The 24,798-nt window shown below is 38.8% G+C and overlaps 1 protein-coding gene across 3 annotated transcripts in view; it reads right to left on the reverse strand.

Annotated features, from left to right (window-relative positions):
- ccdc24 (coiled-coil domain containing 24) overlaps positions 1-24,461 on the reverse strand; it is a 43,298-nt gene extending 18,837 nt beyond the window's left edge. Inside the window, exons 1-5 of one of the 3 annotated variants that reach the window (XM_002931441.5) lie at positions 24,355-24,461; positions 23,324-23,528; positions 13,083-13,267; positions 9,874-10,032; positions 7,653-7,757 (exon numbers count right to left, since the gene is read on the reverse strand). In XM_002931441.5, coding sequence (XP_002931487.4) covers positions 7,653-7,757; positions 9,874-10,032; positions 13,083-13,267; positions 23,324-23,488 — 614 coding nt within the window. In that variant the 5' untranslated portion in view covers positions 23,489-23,528; positions 24,355-24,461. Of the gene's footprint in view, positions 1-7,652; positions 7,758-9,873; positions 10,033-13,082; positions 13,305-23,323; positions 23,529-24,116; positions 24,321-24,354 lie in introns of those variants that run through there. The other 2 variants (XM_012961582.3, XM_031900943.1) reach the window with 2 other exon arrangements.
- Positions 24,462-24,798: the final 337 nt, after the last annotated feature.

Consider the following 24,798-nt stretch of genomic DNA (forward strand, 5'->3'; position numbering starts at 1 on the left):
GCTGCCGATATCAGTCACTTGGACCAATATCGTCAGCTTATCGGCCTGTGTAGGGGAAAAAACGACTGGTCTGCCCAACCAATATCTGGCCTGAAATAGGCCAGATATCGATCGGGCAGGTTAAAAAATTCAGTCAGATCGGGGACCGCATCGGCTCGTCGATGAGGTCCCCAAACTGACTGCGCCTATTCCAGTCATTATAATTCTCCAGGGACAAAAGACCAAATTAGCCTAAATTCCCCCAATATCGCCCACCCCTGGTGGGGATATCGGGAGAAGAGCCGCTCACTTGGCGGATCTTTACGTGTATGGCCACCTTTAGGGTTGCAATATTTTTGATTACATGCACCATGTTAAAAAAGAAAGTAATCTGGGGTTCAGGGATGCACATATAGATGTGGGTGTACCATACAGATGTGTATATACACAAAGCTATTAAGAGAGTAGTGTGTATTTGTATTATGCATTGCAACCAAGGTCCAACCAACCTGCTGAGTCAGATGAATTGTTAGAACAAGCTCTAAATAACAGTTTACACAACCAGTAGTGTGTCCAAGTGCAGACAAAATAAAGCCAGTATAATGAACTTCACATGACAAAAAAAATCAAGTTTAACATCTGTTTTTTATTGTTGGAATACATACCTGTAAAGGGAAAAGTCCAAATCCCTCTGTAAGTATGGATGTGACTGTGGCCAATGGAGCAGAACATAATGGAACAAAGTAGGAACAAGTAACTTGGGGGAATGAGGGGGGAGGCCCTGTTCATTAACCCTACACTCTAATGGCCCCAATATGAGAAAGGGTTGAAACAACTTGAAAACAGAAATTTTAATTAGACAAGAAGATAAAACTAATTAATTACACTGTGGTTAATGTCCAAAGCTAAGAGAAATAAAATCATTTAGATAGGGGATGTAGTGTGACAAGTGTTACACAAAGTTCCTGTGATGCTTAGGCCCATAGCAAATACCCTTGGTACACTAACATAAAAGTGACCCTCGTAATGTGTGACTGCATTTAGACCAATTTCTTTTTTTCTATAAAACCATATCCCTCGACCCCCTACATGTGGACTACATTATGAAATGACCCCTTTATAGCTCAGCTTTTTTTCTTCTTCTATGTGGAAAGATCTATTTACTCTTGGTCATGGATTCCCTTTACACTGGTGTTGTTGAGGTCACAACTTCTGCCGTCAGCCCCGACCCTGTATAGCTTAAGGGGTATCCTGCAAAACAATCATTAATCTTGAAAATCTACCTGACTTTTTGCAATTTATTAAACTGAGCAGCCCTAGGGGATCACTACAGTTTGAAAATCATCTGATTAAGTTTGCAATTTTGCTGAAGGATGCTGAACCTGAATGTTAGTGAAAAATGTTTCTAGTTGCTATAACCATCAATAGTCCTTCTTACATTACTTGAGATCTTAAGCAAATTAGAGAAAGTATGTACTCATTTTCAACAAATTTGTAAAATGATATAATAATATTTTCTGATAATATAATGTACTGAATTCAGAAAGATCATGGTGTTTGCATTCCTTCCAATTAATGGAATTTTACTTATAACTGATAATGAGGTCAAATCAGTAATTTTTGCCTAAAAGACACCAAGGGGCACATTTACTAATCCACGAACGTCCGAAAAGCGCCCGAATGCGTTTTTTTTGTAATGATCGGTATTTTGCGACTTTTTCGAGCGCTCAATACGAAAAAGTCGCGACAATTCGCAAAAGTCGGAATGGCTATGGAAAAGTCGCGACAATTCACGAAAGTCATAATGGCTATGAAAAAGTTGCAACAATTCGCGCAAGTCGTAATGGCTACGAAAAAGTCGCAAAATGTTCGTTTTCCAATCCAAATTTTTCCCATTCGGATTCGTGGATTAGTAAATCAGCCCCCAAGAGTGGGGGGGGGGGGGTGGTGATTTAAAAATAAAAGGTATACATCAACTTTTTATTTGTCTTATATTGGGAAGTATAGTTGCATGTTGCTGTATGTGGGAATATGCTGGACTGGGAATCAAGGACAAATATTAGGTTAGATTTAACAAAAATAACCTCACTCTTTGCCACTGAGCCCATGCAAGGTCACTGGGAAAGCTAAATAGCTAGAGGGGTAACATTTGAGGCATGGATCGTTACTATCAAGTGTCTGATACAAAATTCTTTTCAAAGTCTTTGTTGAGTTTATTAATGAAATCCAGATTCCATGCAACTGTTATTGCAACTCAGGTTTTGCAATAAAGAATCACATATCTTGCCTAACATTCACGTTCATTTTCTGTTAAAAATATATTGAGATTCTCATGACTATAATGAATAAAACAGTTATAGGAGTATCTGGAAAATGCAGAAACCCCACTTATAATGAATTCACTAAAGATTACACTGTTTTCAGGGACAGTGATCCTACAGTTAAAAGGGAACACTTATAAAAAGCCAACAGACTTAATTCTGTGTCACAAACAGATTGTATTTTTTCTCATAGTCATTTTTATATTTAACAAGTTATTTATGCTGTGAGCCACTGACTGCAACTGCTCTTAATGGCTAAAGGATTCAAAACTTGCAGTCAAATGCTTTTGAACATGATTTTTTTTAACCTTAAAAATTATGAATTGATGGTGGCCTCAGTTTAAAGGGTATCTAAAGCCAAAAAAGAGCAGAAAACAGCAACCACCTTTGTTGTTTAAGTTTAGGAGGGATGTGTTCAGAGCAGAGTTTGTTTTCTTGACAAACTTTGGGGCCCATTTATTAAACCACGATTACGTTTTTTTGAGAAAAAATTGTATTTTTTCTAACTTCTAGAGCTTTTCGTAATGTCCACGATAATTTTGTTAAAATTCCACTACTTTTTTGCGGTTTTCATAAACCTCCATGAAAGACTAAGACCATTTCGGAATTCATTCAAGCTTTGGTATTGTGACTATCTTTTGGCCAGGTGGATCTGTAGAGTGCCATTGAATCCTATGGAAGGCTTCCAAAATCAAACATTGAAGGTTTCACAGGCAGAAAGATTTTCTTGCCGTTAACGAACATTTGGATCCGAAAATTTTGTGACTTTCGGAACGCAACCACGATATGGGTCCATATGCTGTAGGGCTGCCTACAACTTGTCTACACAGCTTCTCAATTGGGTTATTTGTTATTCACATGTTCTTTACTTTTTAGGAAGGCTTTCTTTCCTAATGTTTAATTTACTGAGGTGCTTACAACTCTTATCCTTAGGCCCCTTACACATTAATTCATATTTTAAATTTATTTAACTACTCTGCAGAGACTTTAGTAAAACATGATATGGTTCTGACTACCCATCTTTACCAATCCTTAGCCTCCGAGGGCAGACTATTAAGTGATTAAACAATAATTACCAGCCTGTGTACCCTTGGAAGTTGCTTAGCTACAGCTCATAACATCCCCCAACAGAGGAGGGTTACAGAGAGCTAGCCTCCAGCTATTACTGCCAGCATCCCATGTTACATGCAGGTTACTAATCCAACACTTTGGGCATGTTGATGGGTTGGAGAATGCACAGGCATGCTGTAATTAATGGTGTAAGCTAAAAATAAGTGGTGACCCTCAAGTCTCAGATCAATGTACCAGTGAACCTCTCCTCTAGTACAGCTTTTCTTTAGAGACAAAGTCTGAAGGATATTCTTCTCACTGTGAATAACTTGGTGAGTAGTTTCTTGACTCTTCTCATAATAAATAAAAAATACAAACATAAAAGTGTTGTAGAAATGATACCTACAGTATATTTGCTAACAATAAAAATACATTGCAAGCTTTCAGAGCTCTAAGGTCTCTACAAATTAAAGCTGGAATGGCACATTGAGAAGTGTTCATGAGCAATAAAGTAGAAAGTTACAGATAGACAGGTAACTTGTGGGGATAATAAAATTAATAAATGTTTATTAAGGTGGTCATACACATTAAGATTTTAGTCTTCTCTCTGACAAACGTTCGGATATTGGTCGTACGTTTAAATGCATCAATCTGAAACTAACATTCAGACTGAAATTGTAGGATAAAGCCCATAAAATACAAATTGGAGGATGTTCTGAACATGAAAAAGTTGGCAGACAACGATCAGACAAAAGTGACTTCCACTGTAGGTCCCCCAATACACAATACATGCACAGATTTTAACATTAGCCGATAATTCGGAGCCTACACATGGTCCGAAAATCGTACAAATTCATAGATCTTTATTTTTTATTCAGTTTTAACGTTCCCTTTTATACAAACACACTGGCTAACAAAGTACTACTGTTTCTGTTTTGTGATTCACCCTTCTCACAAAATGCCTACCTTGATCTTTTCACTACTGGAGCATGTGCTCTGTCAGAAAGATTGCCCCATTGAAGTGGAGCTACTCAACCATTAGTTACAGTGACTATGATTGCCTTATTTTAACACAAAAAAGCTTGGAAAATAAACAAAGCACAATTAAATACAACAAATTGCATTTTCCTTATGTGTAATGCAATAATGTAGCATCTGCCATCATTTTAAATCTATGTTTCTATGTCCTTACAAGAAGCTATGAATCATAGGTAAAACATTTAGAAATATCACTTTATGAAACTACCAGTGATAAGTAAACATGTCACCACAGCATGACCAGAGAGGCTGGTACTCGGGTTACCAACTGACATTTAGAAATATCACTTTATAATGCTACCAATTACAGGTAAAACATGTCACAACAAATGAGGCTTTTACAGGGGATCAGGGGATCATTTAGACATCACTTTATTATATTACCAATCATCTGTATAACTTGTAAGCAATGCATGACAAATGAGGCTCCTACTGAAACTAGCAATCCCCCCGACTGGCCCCCTACATGTAGAAACATCACTTTATAAGGCCATCAGTCATAAGTAAAACTTGCCATCAGTGCACAACCAATAAGTCTGCTACACTAGCTACCAATCGGGGGAACTAAGAAATAGACTTTTTTAAATACAGAAGTGCTTCTTTGCAAACCTAGGCGCTAAATTAAACAAATGCAGTTGCTCATGGCAACTAACCAGCAAATAATTTTGATCAATCTACTACCAGTTAAAAAATGAAAGCAAAGATCTGATTAATTGCAATGAGCAACTGTACTGATGCAATTTCGCACATATCTTAATGAATCAGCCCTAGCTTATAGACTTGCCCACACATGTCAAATTTGCTACTCAAATTATGCTTGATGATACCCGCAACTATATTTATATCTTTGCTATATGCTTATATAACAGATATACGAATATGAAATCCTTTTCAACATATAGAATTTGAACGGCCGTTACATGGACAATAATGTGTGTGTTTACCGTATATGCTGTAAGGCTGCTGGTGATTTAAAAAAAAAAAAAAAAAAAATAAAATAGTTGGTTGTGGGTGATACTATAAGGCTTATTTACATTAACATTTACAGCTGCACCCGTGCAACATTTGCCACGGTTGAAAAAAAATTATTGATTAAAGGTCCAAAGCTGTCCTTGCACTTTTACATAGTTTCATAGAGCAATTATTCTGTCCAGCCTCCTGCTGCTAATTGTGCACAGTGCGCCTCTTGACCCAGGGGAACGCTGCAGCTACCACCACCCTTAAAAAATGGCAGCAGCTCTATGGTTTGTACAGCATCCTGCTTTAGTGCAAACCCACTTTATTTAGTAAATGAGCTGCTATGCGCTGTGTGGATGACACACTGCTTAAGTGCTGTCTATGTAAAAAATATGGCTACAGCTAAACTGGTGAGAGTAACTGGATCTATTTTCTGTAAGGCTCAGGGTTCATAGGATAATGTCTGTAAAGTGGAGCCCTATACCCTAATGTCACTAAAAATATTTAAAAATAAAAAGGTACTAAAACTAGTGTACTAAAATGGATTTATGCTAGCTTAGTACAAGGAACTGTCATATTTTCTACAGGAGAAAATATTAAGGACTGGTGCTTTCTGGACAATAAATCCAATACTACAAGAGTGACAAAATTATTAAACTGCTATATCTTTTGGACAAAGCATGGCACTGGAATTTCAAGCCATTTGTTTGGATCCGTTGGATCTGCTTCATGCATTATAATATGTCTAGAATAGTGGCTGAAGCCATGCTGCTTTGTTTTTAGAAGCTGTAACAACAAAAGCATTCCAATGAGCTATTTTGGCATGCACTCCTCTGTGCTAAGCACTGGCATACTGTACGGTCGTATCACTTTCTCTGCAAGCATCTAACTGGCCACATTCATTCCCGGGAAAACTGGTCATGTGAATCAACTTAATGAAATAGATTAAATTTTGCTCTTTGATGTTCCAATACACATTCATTCTAATCCTTCAGTGTTCAATTTGGACAAAACTGTGTGCATCCTGATAGAATGTGACAAGAAATGGTGGGTGTTACCCCTTTTAATTTTCCAATTTCATTAGGATAATTACTCAAGCTTAAAAAATGATGCATTTATTTATTTTTAATATTCACAGATTTTCTATTTTTTTGTTTAGATACAAAGTAACAGATCCCATTGTGTGTCTTGACCTGAGTGTTTATCACTACCATAAAGCAGATATGAAAACAGTCTCTGTCACATACGACGAGAGCACAAAAATCTTCAGAAGTAAAATACAAAGATTTTTATTTCTTTTCCCAAAGCTACATATTGTTTCCAGGCATTCTGAGTACCATTATAAAGCTGTACTGGGACTTCCAGCCCATAATAATACTTTACATTTTTGAAGCTTCATGTGGTTCTTTGTGGGTCCACTAGCATGGGAGCTGCAACTGAGCATAAAGGGGGCACCTATTGGCATCGGTGGCTTAAGTATTTATTACTGCTACATTGCAGGCAAAGGATTTTGGGTAATAAACCAAACACAGATCTGGGCAGCTGCCATTTTTAAGAAGATTTCAAGGCAGTATCTCTAGTCATTGAATGTTATTTATCATTCTCCATAACCTTTGGGGGATTCAGTATACCAAAATACTAATACAAAATACTGAATACAAAAGACTGGTCTGAGCTGCTGAATCCCATCATAGGCAATGAGGATTTATTTTTTAGTATAAATGTTATTCTATACAAACTGCCATCATACAGCTAATCCATTAAAGGAAAAGGAAAAGCTACTCAGGCATTTTATTGCCAAGAGCTTAGTTACAATAGTGCAAGCTAGAATGCTATATTTATTCTGCAGAATGCTTTACCACACCTGAGTAAACAGCCCAAGAAGCTCTCATTTAGTTTTGGCCTAATGTGGTTTCCCAATATTCTACATTTAGAATAACAATTTTACAGGGTAACACTTAAAAAAATATGTTTGGAAACATATATGGTGCCTAAGAAGCAACTTATAACTAAAAGGTACCTTAGTTTGCTTCATCCCTTCATCTCCAGGGATCTGTAAAATGTAGTTACTGGGGCTCATTTATCAATACTTAGAAAATCTGAAACCAGACAAAAACCCATGGCACCTAATGAAACTTTTGCTTTTACTATTCCACCTGCAGCTGGCTAAATAAAAACATTGGTTCATATAAATTGTGCCCTGTGCTGATAAATGAGCCTCACTGACTACAATATTGTGCTTGCAAATCAAGCAAATCTTTGATGAACCCCTTATATGCTCTCTGCCTACCCCAAGTTATTACTTACTGGAGGTGTGCTATGACCTCATCAATGTCAGAAACCTTTAACTTCTCCTTAATTTCTTCAAGTTCATCTTCAATGCTGGATCCAGTAGACAAAGAGGACACAGGCCTGTAAAGAAATCCAAACTTAATAGTTTTAATCTGGTAGTTATTAATGCAATAACACAAGGTAGAATCCCTTCCTTAGAATTAAATAAATGTATCAATCCATAAAAGAAAATCGGTAAATGCTTTCACTTTAAAATGCATTCTACCTTGGTTTTCAAAGTTATAACTATAGCAGTATTTAGCACAATGCAAAACTTTCTTAATTACATACTCCTGCAGTTCTCAGGGTTTTTAAGGGTTGAGTTCAAACTGGATGCCCCCCAAAATGAAACCTAACCTAAGGTATTTAAATAGTTTCTAAACAAAGCCTATAATTATTTTAGTAGAGGACCAAAATAATGTACATGTGCATGTGTGTTGAAATGTGTGTTAAAAGGTTTCATTCTACAAATACCATATTGGATGTTGAAGCATATTTCTGCAGCACTGCTAAGGGACATGTTTGCCTTCTAACTGGAGTGCAGATGTGTTACATGGGGTGGCTTAATGTACTGGTGTTTTCATATTTCAGATTCTAATAGACAGCAATGGGGATTATGGCATGTGATTTGGGGCATTTTATGAACAGAAAAAAACTGAGCACCAAAATGCCCAATATAGCCATGTATGTCATTTGCCTAAAAATGAAAGCATGCTGTATGACAGCCACCAGTACATGGCACTACAGAAACCTATGCTACTGGGTGAACAAAAGCTTTGCTGAGCATGAAGCTGCTGTCTGAATCATAAAGGGGATACGTGAGAATGAAAGAGTACTGGTCATGCTCCACTGTTTGGCATCTTGTTTTTATATTTAATGTAATTAAATGTAATGTAATTAACATAGTGAATTGCAATAAATAAAATTTGAGGAGCATCCTGCTCCAGGATCAAACTATTTAGTCAGTGATGCTGTTTCTTGTTTTTCCTCTTTATCATCATTATTCATATTTCCATTCATTGTTGTGTCAAAAGAAAGGGAACAATCAGAAATCCCAGGGGCTCCATATTATTTGGTTGGCAGGGTCCCATACATGGGGAGTAGATGGAAGCCCCACCTTGTCCCAACCTGAAAAAAATGGTTGTCTTAATAATGTATAGCAGCGGCCAGTCCCACTATCCACCCCAAACACACACTTACTGGCCAAACCCCACACATCCAGTGACAAGACAGCACTGGTGGTCCTGGTCACAGGTACATTAAGGACAATCAGTGTTGGACTGGGAACCCAGGGGCCCACCAGAAAACCATAGTCCATGGGCCCGCATTTCAAACTATTTTTCCTGGTGTCCTGGTGGGCCAATACGACACTGAGGACAATTTCTACTTACACTAAAGGTGGCCACACACGTGGCGATCTGACGATAAGGAGGTAGAAACAATAGGATTTCTACCTCCTTCTGCCGATTCAGCCCTGACGGCAGATTCTGGTCAGGCACCTTCTATGGCACCCGATCAAAATCTTTTAACTGGCCCGATCGGCGAGTCAACCGATATCAGCAGCTTCCTGCGATATCGGTCGACTCGCCGACTTGCCATACACGCACCGAATATTGTACGAAACGAGGTTTCGTACGATATTATCGGTGCGTGTATGGCCAGCTTAAGTCTAAGAATATAAGAATCTTTGTGTGCATATTATTGCAAGGGCTTTTACTGTGAAGTCTGAACACCCTCATTATTACCTTCTGAAGAACTAAGGAGCAGAGCGTTTAAATTTATACTGGGCAATCAGTTAGTAACTAACACACTGGAGTTCTTATTCAGCAAAAGCATATTAAGACTAATTAAAAAAAAAAGCAACAAAGCCAATCAGGAGGAGGCTTCCTCATAGTCTTACAAACTGAGCATGTACACCGGTCTTGGTCTTGGTGCAGGAGCGTGGCATTATGGGAACTTTCTTTACAGAGCTCAGTGTTTTTTTCCTATGAGGCTCCTGATCATCTGAACGGGAGAAATACGAGGAGACTTAAGGGCACTATTGAGAGAACTGAAGGTATGCCTGCGGCTTGAGATTAACTCTTTATTAGCCTTTCCTTTAAGACATTATTTGCCCAAACAACAGGAGAGACTGCTGGCCTGGTCACCAACATCATTCTGCTCTTGCAAATCTGATTGTTACTTCTGTACTACTCACCGATCATCACTACACCTGCTGCCCATCTGGTGCCTGTTGGCTCCCTGGTCTTTCAGTCTGGCACCAGTTCCGCTATTTATCCTACTGTCAGACCGAGTTGTTCCCAATGCAAAGTTGACAATTTTGGGGTTATATTTAGCCAGCGCCTGGTCTACATTCCTGTAAATAAACAATGTTTATAAACTTACAAATTATTGCTGTAGCTTCCTATTGTTAGTGTTCCTCTATAAAGGAATAAAAAATGTAATCGTGCATCTTGTATTGACTTAAGTGTCTGTTTTGATGATAGTAAGTGATTGCCACTGTTTACAATTTTCTAAGAATAAAGAAGCTGGGATGAAGGTTTTTATCGTATGGGGGTAAATAAAAGGTTTGTCCAGAAGCAGTAACCCATTGCATCTAATCAGCGTGTAGCATTTACTAGTCACCTGTTTAAAAAACAAACATCTTATTGGTTACTATGGGTTACTGCTCCTGAGCAAACTTAGTACCTTTTTAACATACAGGGGTATGAGTTTTTTGGCAGGTAAGCTAAAAAATATGGACATTTTTGAACCAAGAGCTGCATGCAGGGACACTTTTTCCACAGGGTCCTGAAATGTGGCCTGTCCCTTGAATTGGGGGGGGGGGTGCTAACTACTAACTACTTAGGCCCTAACTTGCACTAAAATCACTTCATCTAAAATGTCCATTTTAGTGGCTAAAGCTGTCATTATTCCTATAATAAAAGAGTTGCCTCTGCATAATATTTGATTATGACCAACCTATTTTTTGCTTTCTCATACTAATAATACCCCACAGAACAAGCCTTACCATACACACGCTTATTATATCTGACCTTGTTTCCCGACACCATTTACTTTAACTTCCTACCGTCAAACAGCTGCCCATGAACTTAATACTGCTTATTACTATGCCAGTCCTTGCACTGGTTTCTAGTTTAAGGAAATCAATTTTAAAAATCGGAATTATTTGATTAAAATGGAGTCCATGGGAGACAGGCTTTCAGTAATTTGGAGCTTCCTGGATATCGGGTTTCCGGATAACAGATCCCATTCCTGTACTAGCATTTGTTTTTTTATTTCATTTTCATGAATTGTATTTTTACCGCTAAAAATCAAGGATTATACTAATTATTTCTAACAAAAAAACTAAATTTATTAAGCAGAAAAACCACAAAACATACAAATACAAAACGTCACTATCTGAAAGCTAATATAAGTTAATAGGAGCTATCCTAGGCAAATTAACAAAGTTAATTTCTGGTTTTTGCAATTTTTCTCATTTGTAAGCACAAATAAATTCTTATAAAAGCAAGAATTTCTAGGTTTTCATATACTTATTCATTTTGTTTGTGGGGTTTTTAGTTCACTTTTTATTATATTAGGCTGTTTTAATAAATTACTCAGCATTTGTGTGAAAATTAGTTTTTTCGTGGTTTAAATTTTTCATGGTTTCAAAAACCACTTAAACCACTAATGGCCCTCTAAGAGTAAAAGCTGGAACTGTTGAGAAGGCCACTTGCCAAAATGAAGGTGCTTCTCTATCAGTATCAGAGTAAGATCAATAAAACCAACTTAATGCGCTACAAAACTTGGGTTTGTCTGCAAAGGCAATGAGTTCTTCTAAAAACTCCACACACAGATACATATGGAACAGCTGTAAGATTAGTTTCACAAGTAGCAGGGTGGCCATTAAAACTTTGATTAAATTCTTTTGTGAGCATTGTGAATTCTAATCCCAATAATGAGATGTGATAAGTGATATTTCTGTTTAATGAAAAGTGTATTTGTCAAGTACAAGGGGAGACTGAACAGTGAAAAGTAGGCCCTAACCCTAGGCTGGCCAAAATGGAGAGAATCATGGTAAAGAATGCATTTTAAAGGTTAGTTATTACATTGGGAATAAATGTATAAATCAAAGACAAGCACTTTAAAAGAATGTAGATGTTTGAGCCAGTGTCACAGCTCTAGTAATTACTTTCTCAATAGTAAACTAAAATCCTCTATTACAAAAGGGAACAACAGTAAAGTCTGACATATATATGGATATGTGATCCTCTGGCCTTACTCTGCAGGGGGGAAATAATGACGTTAATTCTTTATGGGAACCGGGTTAGGGGTAAGCACTAACAATAGACACACTGGAAGACAGAGGGGAGCTGGACATTGTTCAGAAATCCTCTCCTTTCAAGCACAAATTCTCTAACACTACCTTACTTGCATGCTTCTCAGCACATCTGAGTTGCTATGAAGTGGGCAATCAGGCCAATTAGGTGCCTATTGTATTGGAAATGTCATTCTATTATAGACACATTTACACTGAGGGGAAATATTCCTGCTTGAATAGGCTACTAAAAGAGGTTGTTTTGGAGATACAAAAGTTCATGACTTGTCTAAAGGGTGTACAACACATCACTGGCTATCCTTGAGTAACTGGGGTCATTTACTGAGACCCAGGCCACATATGTAAGAACATTTAAAAAGCACTTTCTGCGGATCTCTGATAAAAAATCTGGTGTGAGGTGCAGAGCATAGTTCCAGCAGGCACAGAACAGCTCTGTCCTCATTACATGTAATAGGTGGTAACTTCAGGGCTACTTGGCTTCTTTCTGCTAGTCCTTCCTAACTGGCATGTCTGACTGACACGCAAGTTAGTATTCCTCTTGCATTCAGTGCTGCTGAATGCAGGCAAAGCTGTATTCATCAGCCAAATGCAACAAGGCAGAGCACACCCCTACTGTGCAGGTAGTAAATATTTTTTTCTGTATTTAAGTGCAAAAAAAAAATACATCCAACCAACCAGCCCATGCAGATTTTTTGTTTAGAGCAAGCTGGAGGCCTTCTACTCAGGAAAGATTCTTGGCTTTTTGCAGCCCAAGGTGGCATACCTCATACCAATTCCCCCACTCTATACAGTGTCCTCTCCTTCTTTATCCCTCAGACTGGGGCCTGGGGAAACAGGACTACACAGTTGTGCTCTAATACACCAAGTTAACAGAGGTTGCTTTTGGCACCCCTTTTAAAGTCCTTGGGGTGGCTTAAGTTATATGTAAGCCAAATCTAGACCCAGCTTGTAAAAACACTGAAACACATGAAATAATCTCAGTACATACTGTAAAACAAAAGATAAAATCAATGTGGCTTTGTTTATTGATGACTGCCATCATATATAACAAATAAATGACCATTCACCAAACGAAAACTTACCTTCCCTCCTGACGCGCCTTCTGTCTCACTGCAAGCAGGAGCATCCGGATCTCTTGAGTCACCATATCCTTAATCACAGGAGGGTCTGCCAGTAGAGAGCTGATGCTGTGGAGAGAACTTGATGCTTGACTTGATGCTAAGCAGTTGGACCTCAACTCTCTCCAAAGACCCAGCAGAACCTCAAACTGCAGAAAGTGATTACAAATTCAGGGAGATAGATGACTATATGGAAGAGAGGGTATACACAAAAAGGAAAGGGAAACTAGTTAAAAAACAATCATATCAAGGTAAGGCTGTAAGAAAGAGCCCAAAAGTTTTAATGGAATCTGTGTTATTCTTTTTGAAAAAAAATATGCACCTCTTGAGCTCATGCAGTTGGGCTTTTGTAGATAAAGTACAAACACTATCTAGCCTTCCAAAAATAAATATAAATGTAGTTTTAGTTAAACAAACTTACCTGATTTGATAGAATGAAATGAAACCCTGACAAACCATTTCCCAATCCTCCTCAGGCTGACAGTGTAATGCAACCCCTTTCTAACTTTGTTCCATTGTGAAATGGTGGATCGCTCTGCTTTCCATAGTTCATGGCACACACATTTTCTGGGAAGCAGAGGGACTTAATGGAGAAGGAAAGTGATTTTGGTATTTTACTGCCAATAGATTTGCCACATTAGTGCCACCTAGAATGCTATATTTATTCTGCAGAAAGCATTACCATACCTGAGTAAAGAGCCCTAGAAGCGTTCTCTGATTGCAGCTGCCATTTTAGCTTGGTGTTCATAGCTTCCTGCTTGCAGTCTAACCTGTAACTCAGATCACACATTTCTAAGGGTGGGGGGAGTAAGTTTTATGAATTCTTATGGGAACAGACTCTGGCCCCAGGAATGAAGAATTTTTTTGAGAGAGAAAGTCACATATCCTAAGAACAGTTTGTTTACAAAAAAGAAGACAAGAAATCCTGTGTTTCTTTTGATAGAGGACTCAGTGCAGCTTTTCTGTGAGTGCTCACTCCCTTCTCCTCCCCCCCTATAAGAATTCATAATAATTCACTCCCCCTCCCATCAGAATGTGTGAACTGCTAGAGCTGCACCAGGAAGCTAAGGAGACCAAGCTAAAATGGCAGCTATTTTGAACAAACGGAGGGAGCTTCTAGGGCTGTTTACTCAGGTATGGTAAAGCTTTCTGCAGAATAAATACAGAGTTTTAGCTTGCACTAATGCTTGTAACATATCCCAGCTGGCAAAGCACATTTTGGAAGCTTATTTAGCAAAGAAGATGCCAATATTTACAGTAGGCCCCAGTCCTTTATCATATCACATATTTTTTTGATCTAATTTCTCAAAATGTACTACAGTCTTTCTTCTGTAAAGGAATTCTCAAAATGATCCTTAGTGATACCTTGAAAGGAGTCATCAACACATGTCTTAAAACCACATGTAGCACAGTGAGCCATTTATAATGGACAGCTTCAATACCTGCAGGGCTCAGTGGACATTCACAGCTCGCATGCTGAAATGTATTTTATCAAGCAAGTCTGACAAGCAAGACTAGCCTGTGCACTCTGTGTTTGTGCATCAAATTATGACTTCCTTTACTGTCTAGCCATGAAACAGATATCTACAGTGGTAATGCTACTGTACCTTTTCCGTGCTTGTGTGATGGACCCTTGCAATTGGTATGATTCCGGAAAAGCATATATAATTCTAGTTCAGATCACTGGAAAATTAGCTTTGCAGTACTGTATATTTGGTAACCATCCCAATCCACTTACCACCTTAAACAGTTTAATTGTACAGGTATAGGATCCATTATCCAGAAACCTGTTATCAAGAAAGTTCTGAATTAAGACAGCACCCTGTACTTGATCCTAACAAAGATATAATAAATCCTTTGTGGAGGAAAAACAATTATATAGCATTTAATTATTGTTTTTCCTCCACAAAGGATTTATTATATCTTTGTTATCTATGTCTAAATGATTTTTAGCAGACACGGTATGGGGATCCAAATAACGGAACAATCCCTTATCTGGAAAACCCAGGTCCCAAGCATTCTGGATAATAAGTCCCATACCTGTATTATTAGGATGTTTGTCATATCATGTATTCCCACCATGCACCAATGAGGTTTGGAAGGGCCTTCCCCTATTATCCTATCAACTTTATTTTGCATCAAATCAAAGGTGAGCTCATCTGTAATCTTATGCGCAAATTGCTAACAGAGGTAGAACGGAATGTGTTTTCATGCTAGAAGCCTACGTCTGCAAACACAACTGATTTGCTGAGTCTGCACACTAGCAGGGACGCCACTGACATGCAAGTGCTATTTTAAAAATGTTCACTGAAACTTGTACAAGATTTAGCATGCATACTGGATAAATATACAGTGGCTTGCAAAAGTATTCTGCCCCCTTGAACTTTTCCACATTTTGTCACATTACAGCCACAAACATGAATCAATTTTATTGGAATTCCACGTGAAAGACCAATACAAAGTGGTGTACACGTGAGAAGTGGAACGAAAATCATACATGATTCCAAACATTTTTTACAAATAAATAACTGCAAAGTGGGGTGTGCGTAATTATTCAGCCCCCTGAGTCAATACTTTGTAGAACCACCTTTTGCTGCAATTACAGCTGCCAGGCTTTTAGGGTATGTCTCTACCAGCTTTGCACATCTAGAGACTGAAATCCTTGCCCATTCTTCTTTGCAAAACAGCTCCAGCTCAGTCAGATTAGATGGACAGCGTTTGTGAACAGCAGTTTTCAGATCTTGCCACAGATTCTCGATTGGATTTAGATCTGGACTTTGACTGGGCCATTCTAACACATGGATATGTTTTGTTTTAAACCATTCCGTTGTTGCCCTGGCTTTATGTTTAGGGTCGTTGTCCTGCTGGAAGGTGAACCTCCGCCCCAGTCTCAATTCTTTTGCAGACTCCAAGAGGTTTTCTTCCAAGATTGCCCTGTATTTGGCTCCATCCATCTTCCCATCAACTCTGACCAGCTTCCCTTTCCCTGCTGAAGAGAAGCACCCCCAGAGCATGATGCTGCCACCACCATATTTGACAGTGGGGATGGTGTGTTCAGAGTGATGTGCAGTGTTAGTTTTCAGCCACACATAGCGTTTTGCATTTTGGCCAAAAAGTTCCATTTTGGTCTCATCTGACCAGAGCACCTTCTTCCACATGTTTGCTGTGTCCCCCACATGGCTTGTGGCAAACTGCAAACAGGACTTCTTATGGTTTTCTGTTAACAATGGCTTTCTTCTTGCCACTCTTCCATAAAGGCCAACTTTGTGCAGTGCACGACTAATAGTTGTCCTATGGACAGATTCCCCCACCTGAGCTGTAGATCTCTGCAGCTCGTCTAGAGTCACCATGGGCCTCTTGGCTGCATTTCTGATCAGCGCTCTCCTTGTTCGGCCTGTGAGTTTAGGTGGACAGCCTTGTCTTGGTAGGTTTACAGTTGTGCCATACTCCTTCCATTTCTGAATGATCGCTTGAACAGTGCTCCGTGGGATGTTCAAGGCTTTGGAAATCTTTTTGTAGCCTAAGCCTGCTTTAAATTTCTCAATAACTTTATCCCTGACCTGTCTGGTGTGTTCTTTGGACTTCATGGTGTTGTTGCTCCCAATATTCTCTTAGACAACCTCTGAGGCCGTCACAGAGCAGCTGTATTTGTACTGACATTAGATTACACACAGGTGCACTCTATTTAGTCATTAGCACTCATCAGGCAATGTCTATGGGCAACTGACTGCACTCAGACCAAAGGGGGTTGAATAATTACACACACCCCACTTTGCAGTTATTTATTTGTAAAAAATGTTTGGAATCATGTATGATTTTCGTTCCACTTCTCACGTGTACACCACTTTGTATTGGTCTTTCACGTGGAATTCCAATAAAACTGATTCATGTTTGTGGCTGTAATGTGACAAAATGTGGAAAAGTTCAAGGGGGCCGAATACTTTTGCAAGCCACTGTATATATATGTAAACTGCAAAGCACATTATTTAGCGGGTGCCAGCAAGAGCCTAGAATTATAGGGAGAATACTGCAACGTAGGTAGAAAACATGGCCATTTACATCCCAATATTGCACTTTGCACACAGCACTACATTCACAATTGAGTCCTAGGGGCTGATTTACTAACCCACGAATCCGACCCGAATTGGAAAAGTTCCGACTTGAAAACGAACATTTTGCGACTTTTTCGTATGTTTTGCGATTTTTTCGGATTCTGTACGAATTTTTCGTTACCAATACGATTTTTGCGTAAAAACGCGAGTTTTTCGTATCCATTACGAAAGTTGCGTAAAAAGTTGCGCATTTTGCGTAGCGTTAAAACTTACGCGAAAAGTTGCGCATTTTTCGTAGCGTTAAAACTTAACGCTACGCAAAATGCGCAACTTTTCGCGTAAGTTTTAACGCTACGCAAAATGCGCAACTTTTTACGCAACTTTCGTAATGGATAGGAAAACTCGCGTTTTTACGCAAAAATCGTATTGGTAACGAAAAATTCGTAAAGAATCCGAAAAAATCGCAAAACATACGAAAAAATCGCAAAGTACCGATCATTACGAAAAAAACGCAATCGGACTCCATTCGACCCGTTCGTGGGTAAGTAAATCAGCCCCCTAGAGTCCCTAATTTCCAGCTGCTGGCAACTACCCGATGCCCTTGCGAGCAGGCCTGTGTAAGTGACTGAACAATTTTACTGGATAACAAAAATACCAGTCACTCATCATGGCTAATTTATAGGTATAAATCTTAAGAATGTTTAGGCTCAGAATTCAGCCATAACACTGATTAGGTAGTTAATGGAGATTCCACAAAAGAATATTTAACAGCATAAAAATAAGAAAGAAAAATGCTTGAGTGCTTAGGTCATTTCAGCTCAAATAACATAACCGAAATCTAAGGTTTTAGATGTGCCAAGATGACTGGTGGAAGTAAGCATGAGCTATTCTATCTACAGGACCAGCTTCTGTATATTTTGGCCAATATAAAGCAATCACATAATAGTCCTTGAAAACCTTATGAAATTTAACATCTCTCTTAAATTTAGTCCATTAAAAGGTATCATAATATTTAATACCTTTTCTGGGACCTGCAACACTAAACAACAAGAGTAAAAACCATATGTTGCACATAATGTAATAGGTAGGCAAATTCTTTATATTTTAAGTGTAAATACTTCTACACTAATACACAATATATAGACAGGAAGTTGTAATAATGTAAAAAAAAAGAAAAAAAAACTCATGCACCCCCATTGCTGGTGGCAATTATGCTACATGCATAACATAAAGCGGGAAGCACTGCCCTTTTTCTTAATTTTCTGTGAAGCAAGGGAAGAATCAGGTTTCAGAATGCCTGTTCTTGGAAAAATGTCTTGAATCTATTCTCAGAAACTGAATGTAAATACCCAGGAGTGTTTCCCTTGTGCAAGAGAAGAAGGATAGTTATTATTTGTTCACATTGGTCAGAGCAGATCAGTTTTTTTCTCCAACCTTTTCCTGCAAAGCTGACCTGCAATGGATGGAGCATCATGACAATGGTCTGACTCACATGTAGCCTGTGATTTATCTTTAAAATGTTGACTAATTGTCTCCTAATTTCCAAAACCAATAGATTCTACATAGAAGCATCAGTCATTAACATGTTGCAAAAACTTCAATGAATGCCTACCATTGGCTAAAATAGGAAGTGCCACAACTGCCTAGAACAGTAATAATAAAAACTGACACTGTGGGGAGATACATGGACTACTCACTGTGTTTCAGTGCCATTGAAAAAGGTCCCATTGACATTCTCAGATCCTGGAAGCTAATGCCACATTATTCTGGGAGAAAATAGATATTACGGTATGTCTGACGCCACCTCTTGTATGGAGTAACTGACTGAAAAGATTCCACCTGTCACTGCAGATATGGGCAATAATTTTGGTAAAAAAATGCAAACTCAAGCATTTTCTGCCCCTTAAGCACAGTGACAAGTGAATATGTGTCAGCTGTTGCATAAGGGAAAGCAATGGCATATTCTCTGTCAGCATTTATCTGCCAGATGAGAAAATGCACAGTGCAATATCTGCCAAAGAGGGTACCTTGTCCTAATGTTGTAAATGTTGTCTTAAGTAGTGTGTTTAAATTACAGATGAAAAAACACACCTACCAATACTCCAACAGTCATAATACTTTGATTTAACATCGAAAAATCAATATTTATACCATCAGAACGGCTGGAACGTGCACTGTTCGGTGCCATAATAAATGGGTTTTGTGTTTCAACTGGCAATCACATGAAATAAAACACAGAGCCAGATGTACATTTAGCAGGCAGGAATTTCATCTGAGAATCTTATCACATCCATTGGGCCAGTGGCCCAGAAGAACAGGAAAAAAGCTTTATTGAGCAATACCTATTTAGGAATCCTTTTCTGGTGCTGCTAAACTATAGCCCCTAGCATCCTTTAACCATTTAAAACATGCTGGGTGGTACAAAATAACAATGGAATATGTATGTCCTCTATTAGGCAATATACTTCATATGCATTCAGCTAATATAGTATTTTTCGACTAATCAACAGGTAACAGAAATCTTTTTTTGGATCCTGTGTGGTTGTTGAGTAGAGAGTGAAAGGAGGATACCTATACAACTCTGTTGTAAGTTCCTACATTTGGTAAGTGATTACTACACGTGGAATAAAGGTATAGAGGGTTTTTATTCTTTATTCTGTTAATATTAAATATTCAATATCATCAGTATAAAAAAATATTTGAAATGTCTCCCTTCATCTCACATTACATGTGTTAAACAGTTTTATTTCGCAGGAATGGACAGACAGAGCCGCAGTGTCATGTTTTCCTGATCCTGATGAGGAAATAGGAAGGAAACACTTGAGATATTTTATGATGAGCAAACTGCTCTGAGACAGACACGGTATTATTACTTTGTTTAATCACACCCATAGCAAAAAGATGCAGAGCACCACAAATTGTTCATAGATCATGTACAGTGTTGTGCAAGAATTGTGTGCGTGCCAGGGGTTCTACATGCTGTGATGTTTATATAGGCTTTAATCACAACCAGCTCTCTTGGTAGCAAAAGGAAATTAAATTAGTACCTGTACAAGTGGCCTGAGGCTAGCTACAGCCAAATTCAAAATTTAAGCATTCATCCCTAATTCCTACTCCTAATAAGGAACATGCCTAGTAAAATAATTTATGTGACTGAATATCAAGTTTTATATTAGAGCCAAAGGGAAAATACAAGAGGAAGACAAGCCTCTATAATCACTAATTAATACTCAAGTATATTTCTGTCTTGTTTAATTTGAATACATAACTTATGAAAGTATGAATGCCATTTGGACCCTAGTACCATTTTATTAAAGGACATGTAAAGCCTATTTCGGGGGGGGGGGTGTTCCAGAATATTAGGCACCAATTGCTCATGTACAGTAGAGTAGAACTTGCTGGGTTTACTCTACTGTGCATGCTCGAATCAGTGGATGACTGAGACAACAGGAGAAAGGCAAATAAATTGCTGACACAGTGCTTGGATAGTTTTTTACATGGTTTTCTCAGAACAGGTGCACTCACCCAATGAAATTAGCTTTGGATGTTTTGCTATAGTACAGATTCTGGACAAGGAACCTCTGACATGACAAACATAGCCAACCCAGAGCTTCCAATATAAAGCTGATTACCAGAATGCCAAAACCAGCATGTATGCCAAATATCTAATAAAGTCTTGGTGTAGGAAGGAAGGGTTTGGGTTCCTAGAGCACTGGGCTGACTTTTTTGGGGTACAATCTATACAGCCGTGACAGATTGCACATCAATGGAAGGGGGTCCGCTGTGCTAGGGGAGAGAATGGTTAAGAGGCTGGAGGAGTGTTTAAACTAGACAAGTGGGGGTGGGTGAGCTATAGTTTTATGGAAAAGCTAGTGTAGACGGGGCAGTGGGATTAGCAAAGGGTTGTGGGAGAGGAGAGAGGGGCATATAGTTTATCAGATAAGGAGCTTCCGTTGTTACAAGGGAAACAGTCTAATATTCACCTTAGCTCTAAGGGCTGTGGCAGACGGGGAGACTAGTCATCCGCGACAAATCTCCCTTGTTATGGGCGACTTATCTCCCCAAAATACCATCCAACCATCGAGTATGTAAATCACCGGTGGGATGGCATTTCGGGGAGATTAGTCGCCCGCGACAAGGGAGATTTGTCGCTGCGACTAGTCTCCCCGTCTGCCACAACCCTAACTCTGCTTTAGCTAATGTAAACAGCAGAGGAAGAAGTAGTAATCTCTGCTGCATGCTGGCTAATGCGTGAAGCTTGTCGGGTAAATTAGGGGAGCTGCAGGCTATTGCATGTATTGAAAATTATGATTTAACTGGTATCACTGAGACCTGGTGGGATGAAAAATGCAACTGGGCCATGAATTTAAATGGTTACACACTTTTTAGGAGGGACAGAGAGATTAAAAAGGGTGGAGGGGTTTGTCTTTATGTAAAGTCAGATAAAGCCATGTAATAAAGACATTACCAATGAAAACGTTGAATCTCTTTGGGTAGAAATTTCAGTAGGGCTGAAGGTTACAAAGAAAATGATCATTGGTGTATGCTATAAACCACCCCGTATAGATGAGGAGGACGAGACCCAGCTACTGTTGCAAATGGAGGAGGCTTCACAACTGGGTCAAGTTGTTATTATGGGGGACTTTAATTATCCAGACATTGACTGGAGAAATGGGGTGGCTAAGTCAGAAAAAGCTAGTAGATTTGTAAATATTACAAATTCAGTAGTAGGAAAGCTTTTGGAAGGCGTAAGGGATAGGGTACTTGAATACATTGCAGTTTACAATACTATAAGTTTGTGCCAGCATGGTTTTATGCATAGCAGATCTTGCCAGACTAATTTAGTCGCCTTTTATGAGGAGGTGAGCAGGAACCTTGGTGCTGGAATGGCAGTTGATGTCATCTGCTTGGACTTTGATACAGTACCTCACAGAAGGTTAATGATCAAATTGAGGAATATTGGCCTAGAACATAATATTTGTAATTGGATAGAGAACTGGCTGAAGGATAGATTACAAAGAGTGGTGGTAAATGGAACATTATCTAATTAAACCAGTGTTGTTAGTGGAGTACCGCAGGGGTCAGTCCTTGCTCCTTTGCTTTTTAACTTGTTTATTAATGACCTGGAGGCGGGCATAGAGAGTACTGTTTCTGTTTTTGCTGACAACACTAAATTGTGCAAAACTGGATGAGTTCTTGAACAAGCATAGTATACAAGGCTATTGTGATACTAATATCTACAGTCAGTATTAATGTTTCTATATATAGTTTATATATGTGAGTGTATAGATAGGTCAGTATAGGTTGTGTGTGCTGGGTTTACTTGGAAGGGTTGAACTTGATGGACATAGCCTTGATAGTGTCCTGCCTTTCCAGAGATATCCAAGACAGTAAATAAGCAGAGGGCCTCACTAGCCATAAGATTTAGGGCCTCCCTTTGGCCTTCAAACAGCCACACACATTTGGAACCACTGCCTTAAAGTAATATTCTATTAAAATATGTAATTTAAAACAGTGCAGCACCAGGGCTACAACTGGAATATATATCACACATGTGCCTGGTGCATGACATATGCCAAGTAGTCTGGAAAGAAATTCTAGGAGGCGAGTTTTCAGCAGTGATTAAATCAGCCTTCCCATCAATGGTTTTCCTTAGACACCATGACCTACAAAGTGTGACAGAACTACATCTATATAACTATAGGATGTAGAATGTGGGTCCTAGATTGTGTAATGTAGCTCTGCTACCAGTATTCCATTGATAGAGATATTTCTTCAGTGACTAAGCATATTATATTTAAGCTTTGACTACAGTTTAACTCAAGCACTCATGCATACATACATACACACTTCTCTCATTTATACACTTGCAGTCATCACAAATATTTATGCACTAAAAAAGCACTTTACACATACAAATCTACACACTTAATTCAAAACTGAGTACACTGAGGCCTAAACAGCCCCCCCCAACCAGCCCACTAAATAGTGACTGTTCGTGGCATCAGATGCCCCTCTGGCATTTGCCAGAATCCACAGCAGAATCCACAGATTGCCAGTCCAGGTCAGAACTCAATCAAGCAATGCATAACACCATCATCCTTTGTATTCATCTGAAATGAATTAGACCATACAGAACTGGGTTATACTAACCTCTGCATGCAGCTCTAAGCTGAGGTCAACAGCAGCCTCTCCTAGAATCCTCTTGAACTCAGCCCTCTCACTCACTGGTACCTGCTGCTCCACAAGTCCCCATAGCGAAGGCAGGGGCTCGAGAATTTCTTCATAACCACTGTCCTGGTCACTGAAGGGCTTCATCTCAGGAAACCAGTCCTTACATTGAGCTCCTGCTAACAATCTGACAATGACCAAATCAAGATGTTTTTAGTAATCTGTTTGCAGTTCTAAAACCATATAAAGTCATAAAGCAACAAGCTGTAATTTATGTGTTTGTCTTGTGGTATATCTCAGTTTTCCCAGTGGGACTTTACCCAAAAAACTATTATTTACTTTATCTGTTTTTCTGCATTCAGTTTGTTTTCAACCATGTGGGTAAAAAGAGCCACACAAATGATTGGTACCAATTAACACAGGAATTGCAGTGCACTGGAACGCACACAAGCATTTATAATTGTTACTAGGTACATAACCCAAGACGTATCAAAGCAATATTTTGTAGGTTTTACAATACAAAGACTTGTGGTAGTGAATGGAGAAACAGCCTTTCATATATTTGTACATGTGTGTGTCATGAAAATGTGTGAACATTCACAAATACACAGGAACTGATATATTTAACTGAGAATAACATGTTTCATCTACAGTTCAGCATAACAGAAGTACATTATCTATTATAGCCTTGAAATTTGTATGATGCTAAACTGTGCATTGCACTGAAATAACCCCAACTGTCTATCTATGGAGGCATAGACAAAAAAGTTCTTACCATCTTAATAACAAAATGGCAAAAGTCTGGTGTTGTGCGGTAAAACTGATGGAGAGCTATTCATTAAAGTGAGGCACAACCTGAACTCAATTAAGCCATGATAGCTTCATTAGACTATAATATGTTATACTAGCATATAGGAGCCTCCCCGAGAGAAGAAAGTCATAGCAGTAGCAGATACAGTCCGCTAATATTTGGGGTTTTGCTGAGAAAAGAAAAATACTTTCTCCCACTCTACCTTGCGCCTCTGGGCAGCGAGTATCCAAGGAAACATTAGTCGGGTTGCTATGGAGATCGTTCCCCTCCTCCTTTGCGGCTGCGGACCCCGCCCTTTAAAGCGGAAGCGGCCATTTAGCTTCGTATATCAGGAAACATTCTGTACCTGACGCTGGATACGTATTGTTAACTGGAATTTATGGCAACCTTTATCGCCTACGAAACAATAGTTGGTGCAACAGGTCACAGCTAATTGTGGAAGTTAATTCATTGTTATTACAAGCTGGTTGTGGAATACAGACTAAATTACAACCCCCTCTACATTTCAGCTTAACTTTCCTTACTTTTAAACTTTTAAAGGTTTGAGGTCCCAACGCATCAATACCTAGCTGTTACAGCTTTCCCCTTCTCATGTCAAGCCTCTAATTCAAAAATAAAATCCAAACCTTACACAAAAATTCAAAGC

This window comes from Xenopus tropicalis, chromosome 4 (genome assembly GCF_000004195.4).
Source record: "Xenopus tropicalis strain Nigerian chromosome 4, UCB_Xtro_10.0, whole genome shotgun sequence".
Taxonomy (NCBI): domain Eukaryota; kingdom Metazoa; phylum Chordata; class Amphibia; order Anura; family Pipidae; genus Xenopus; species Xenopus tropicalis.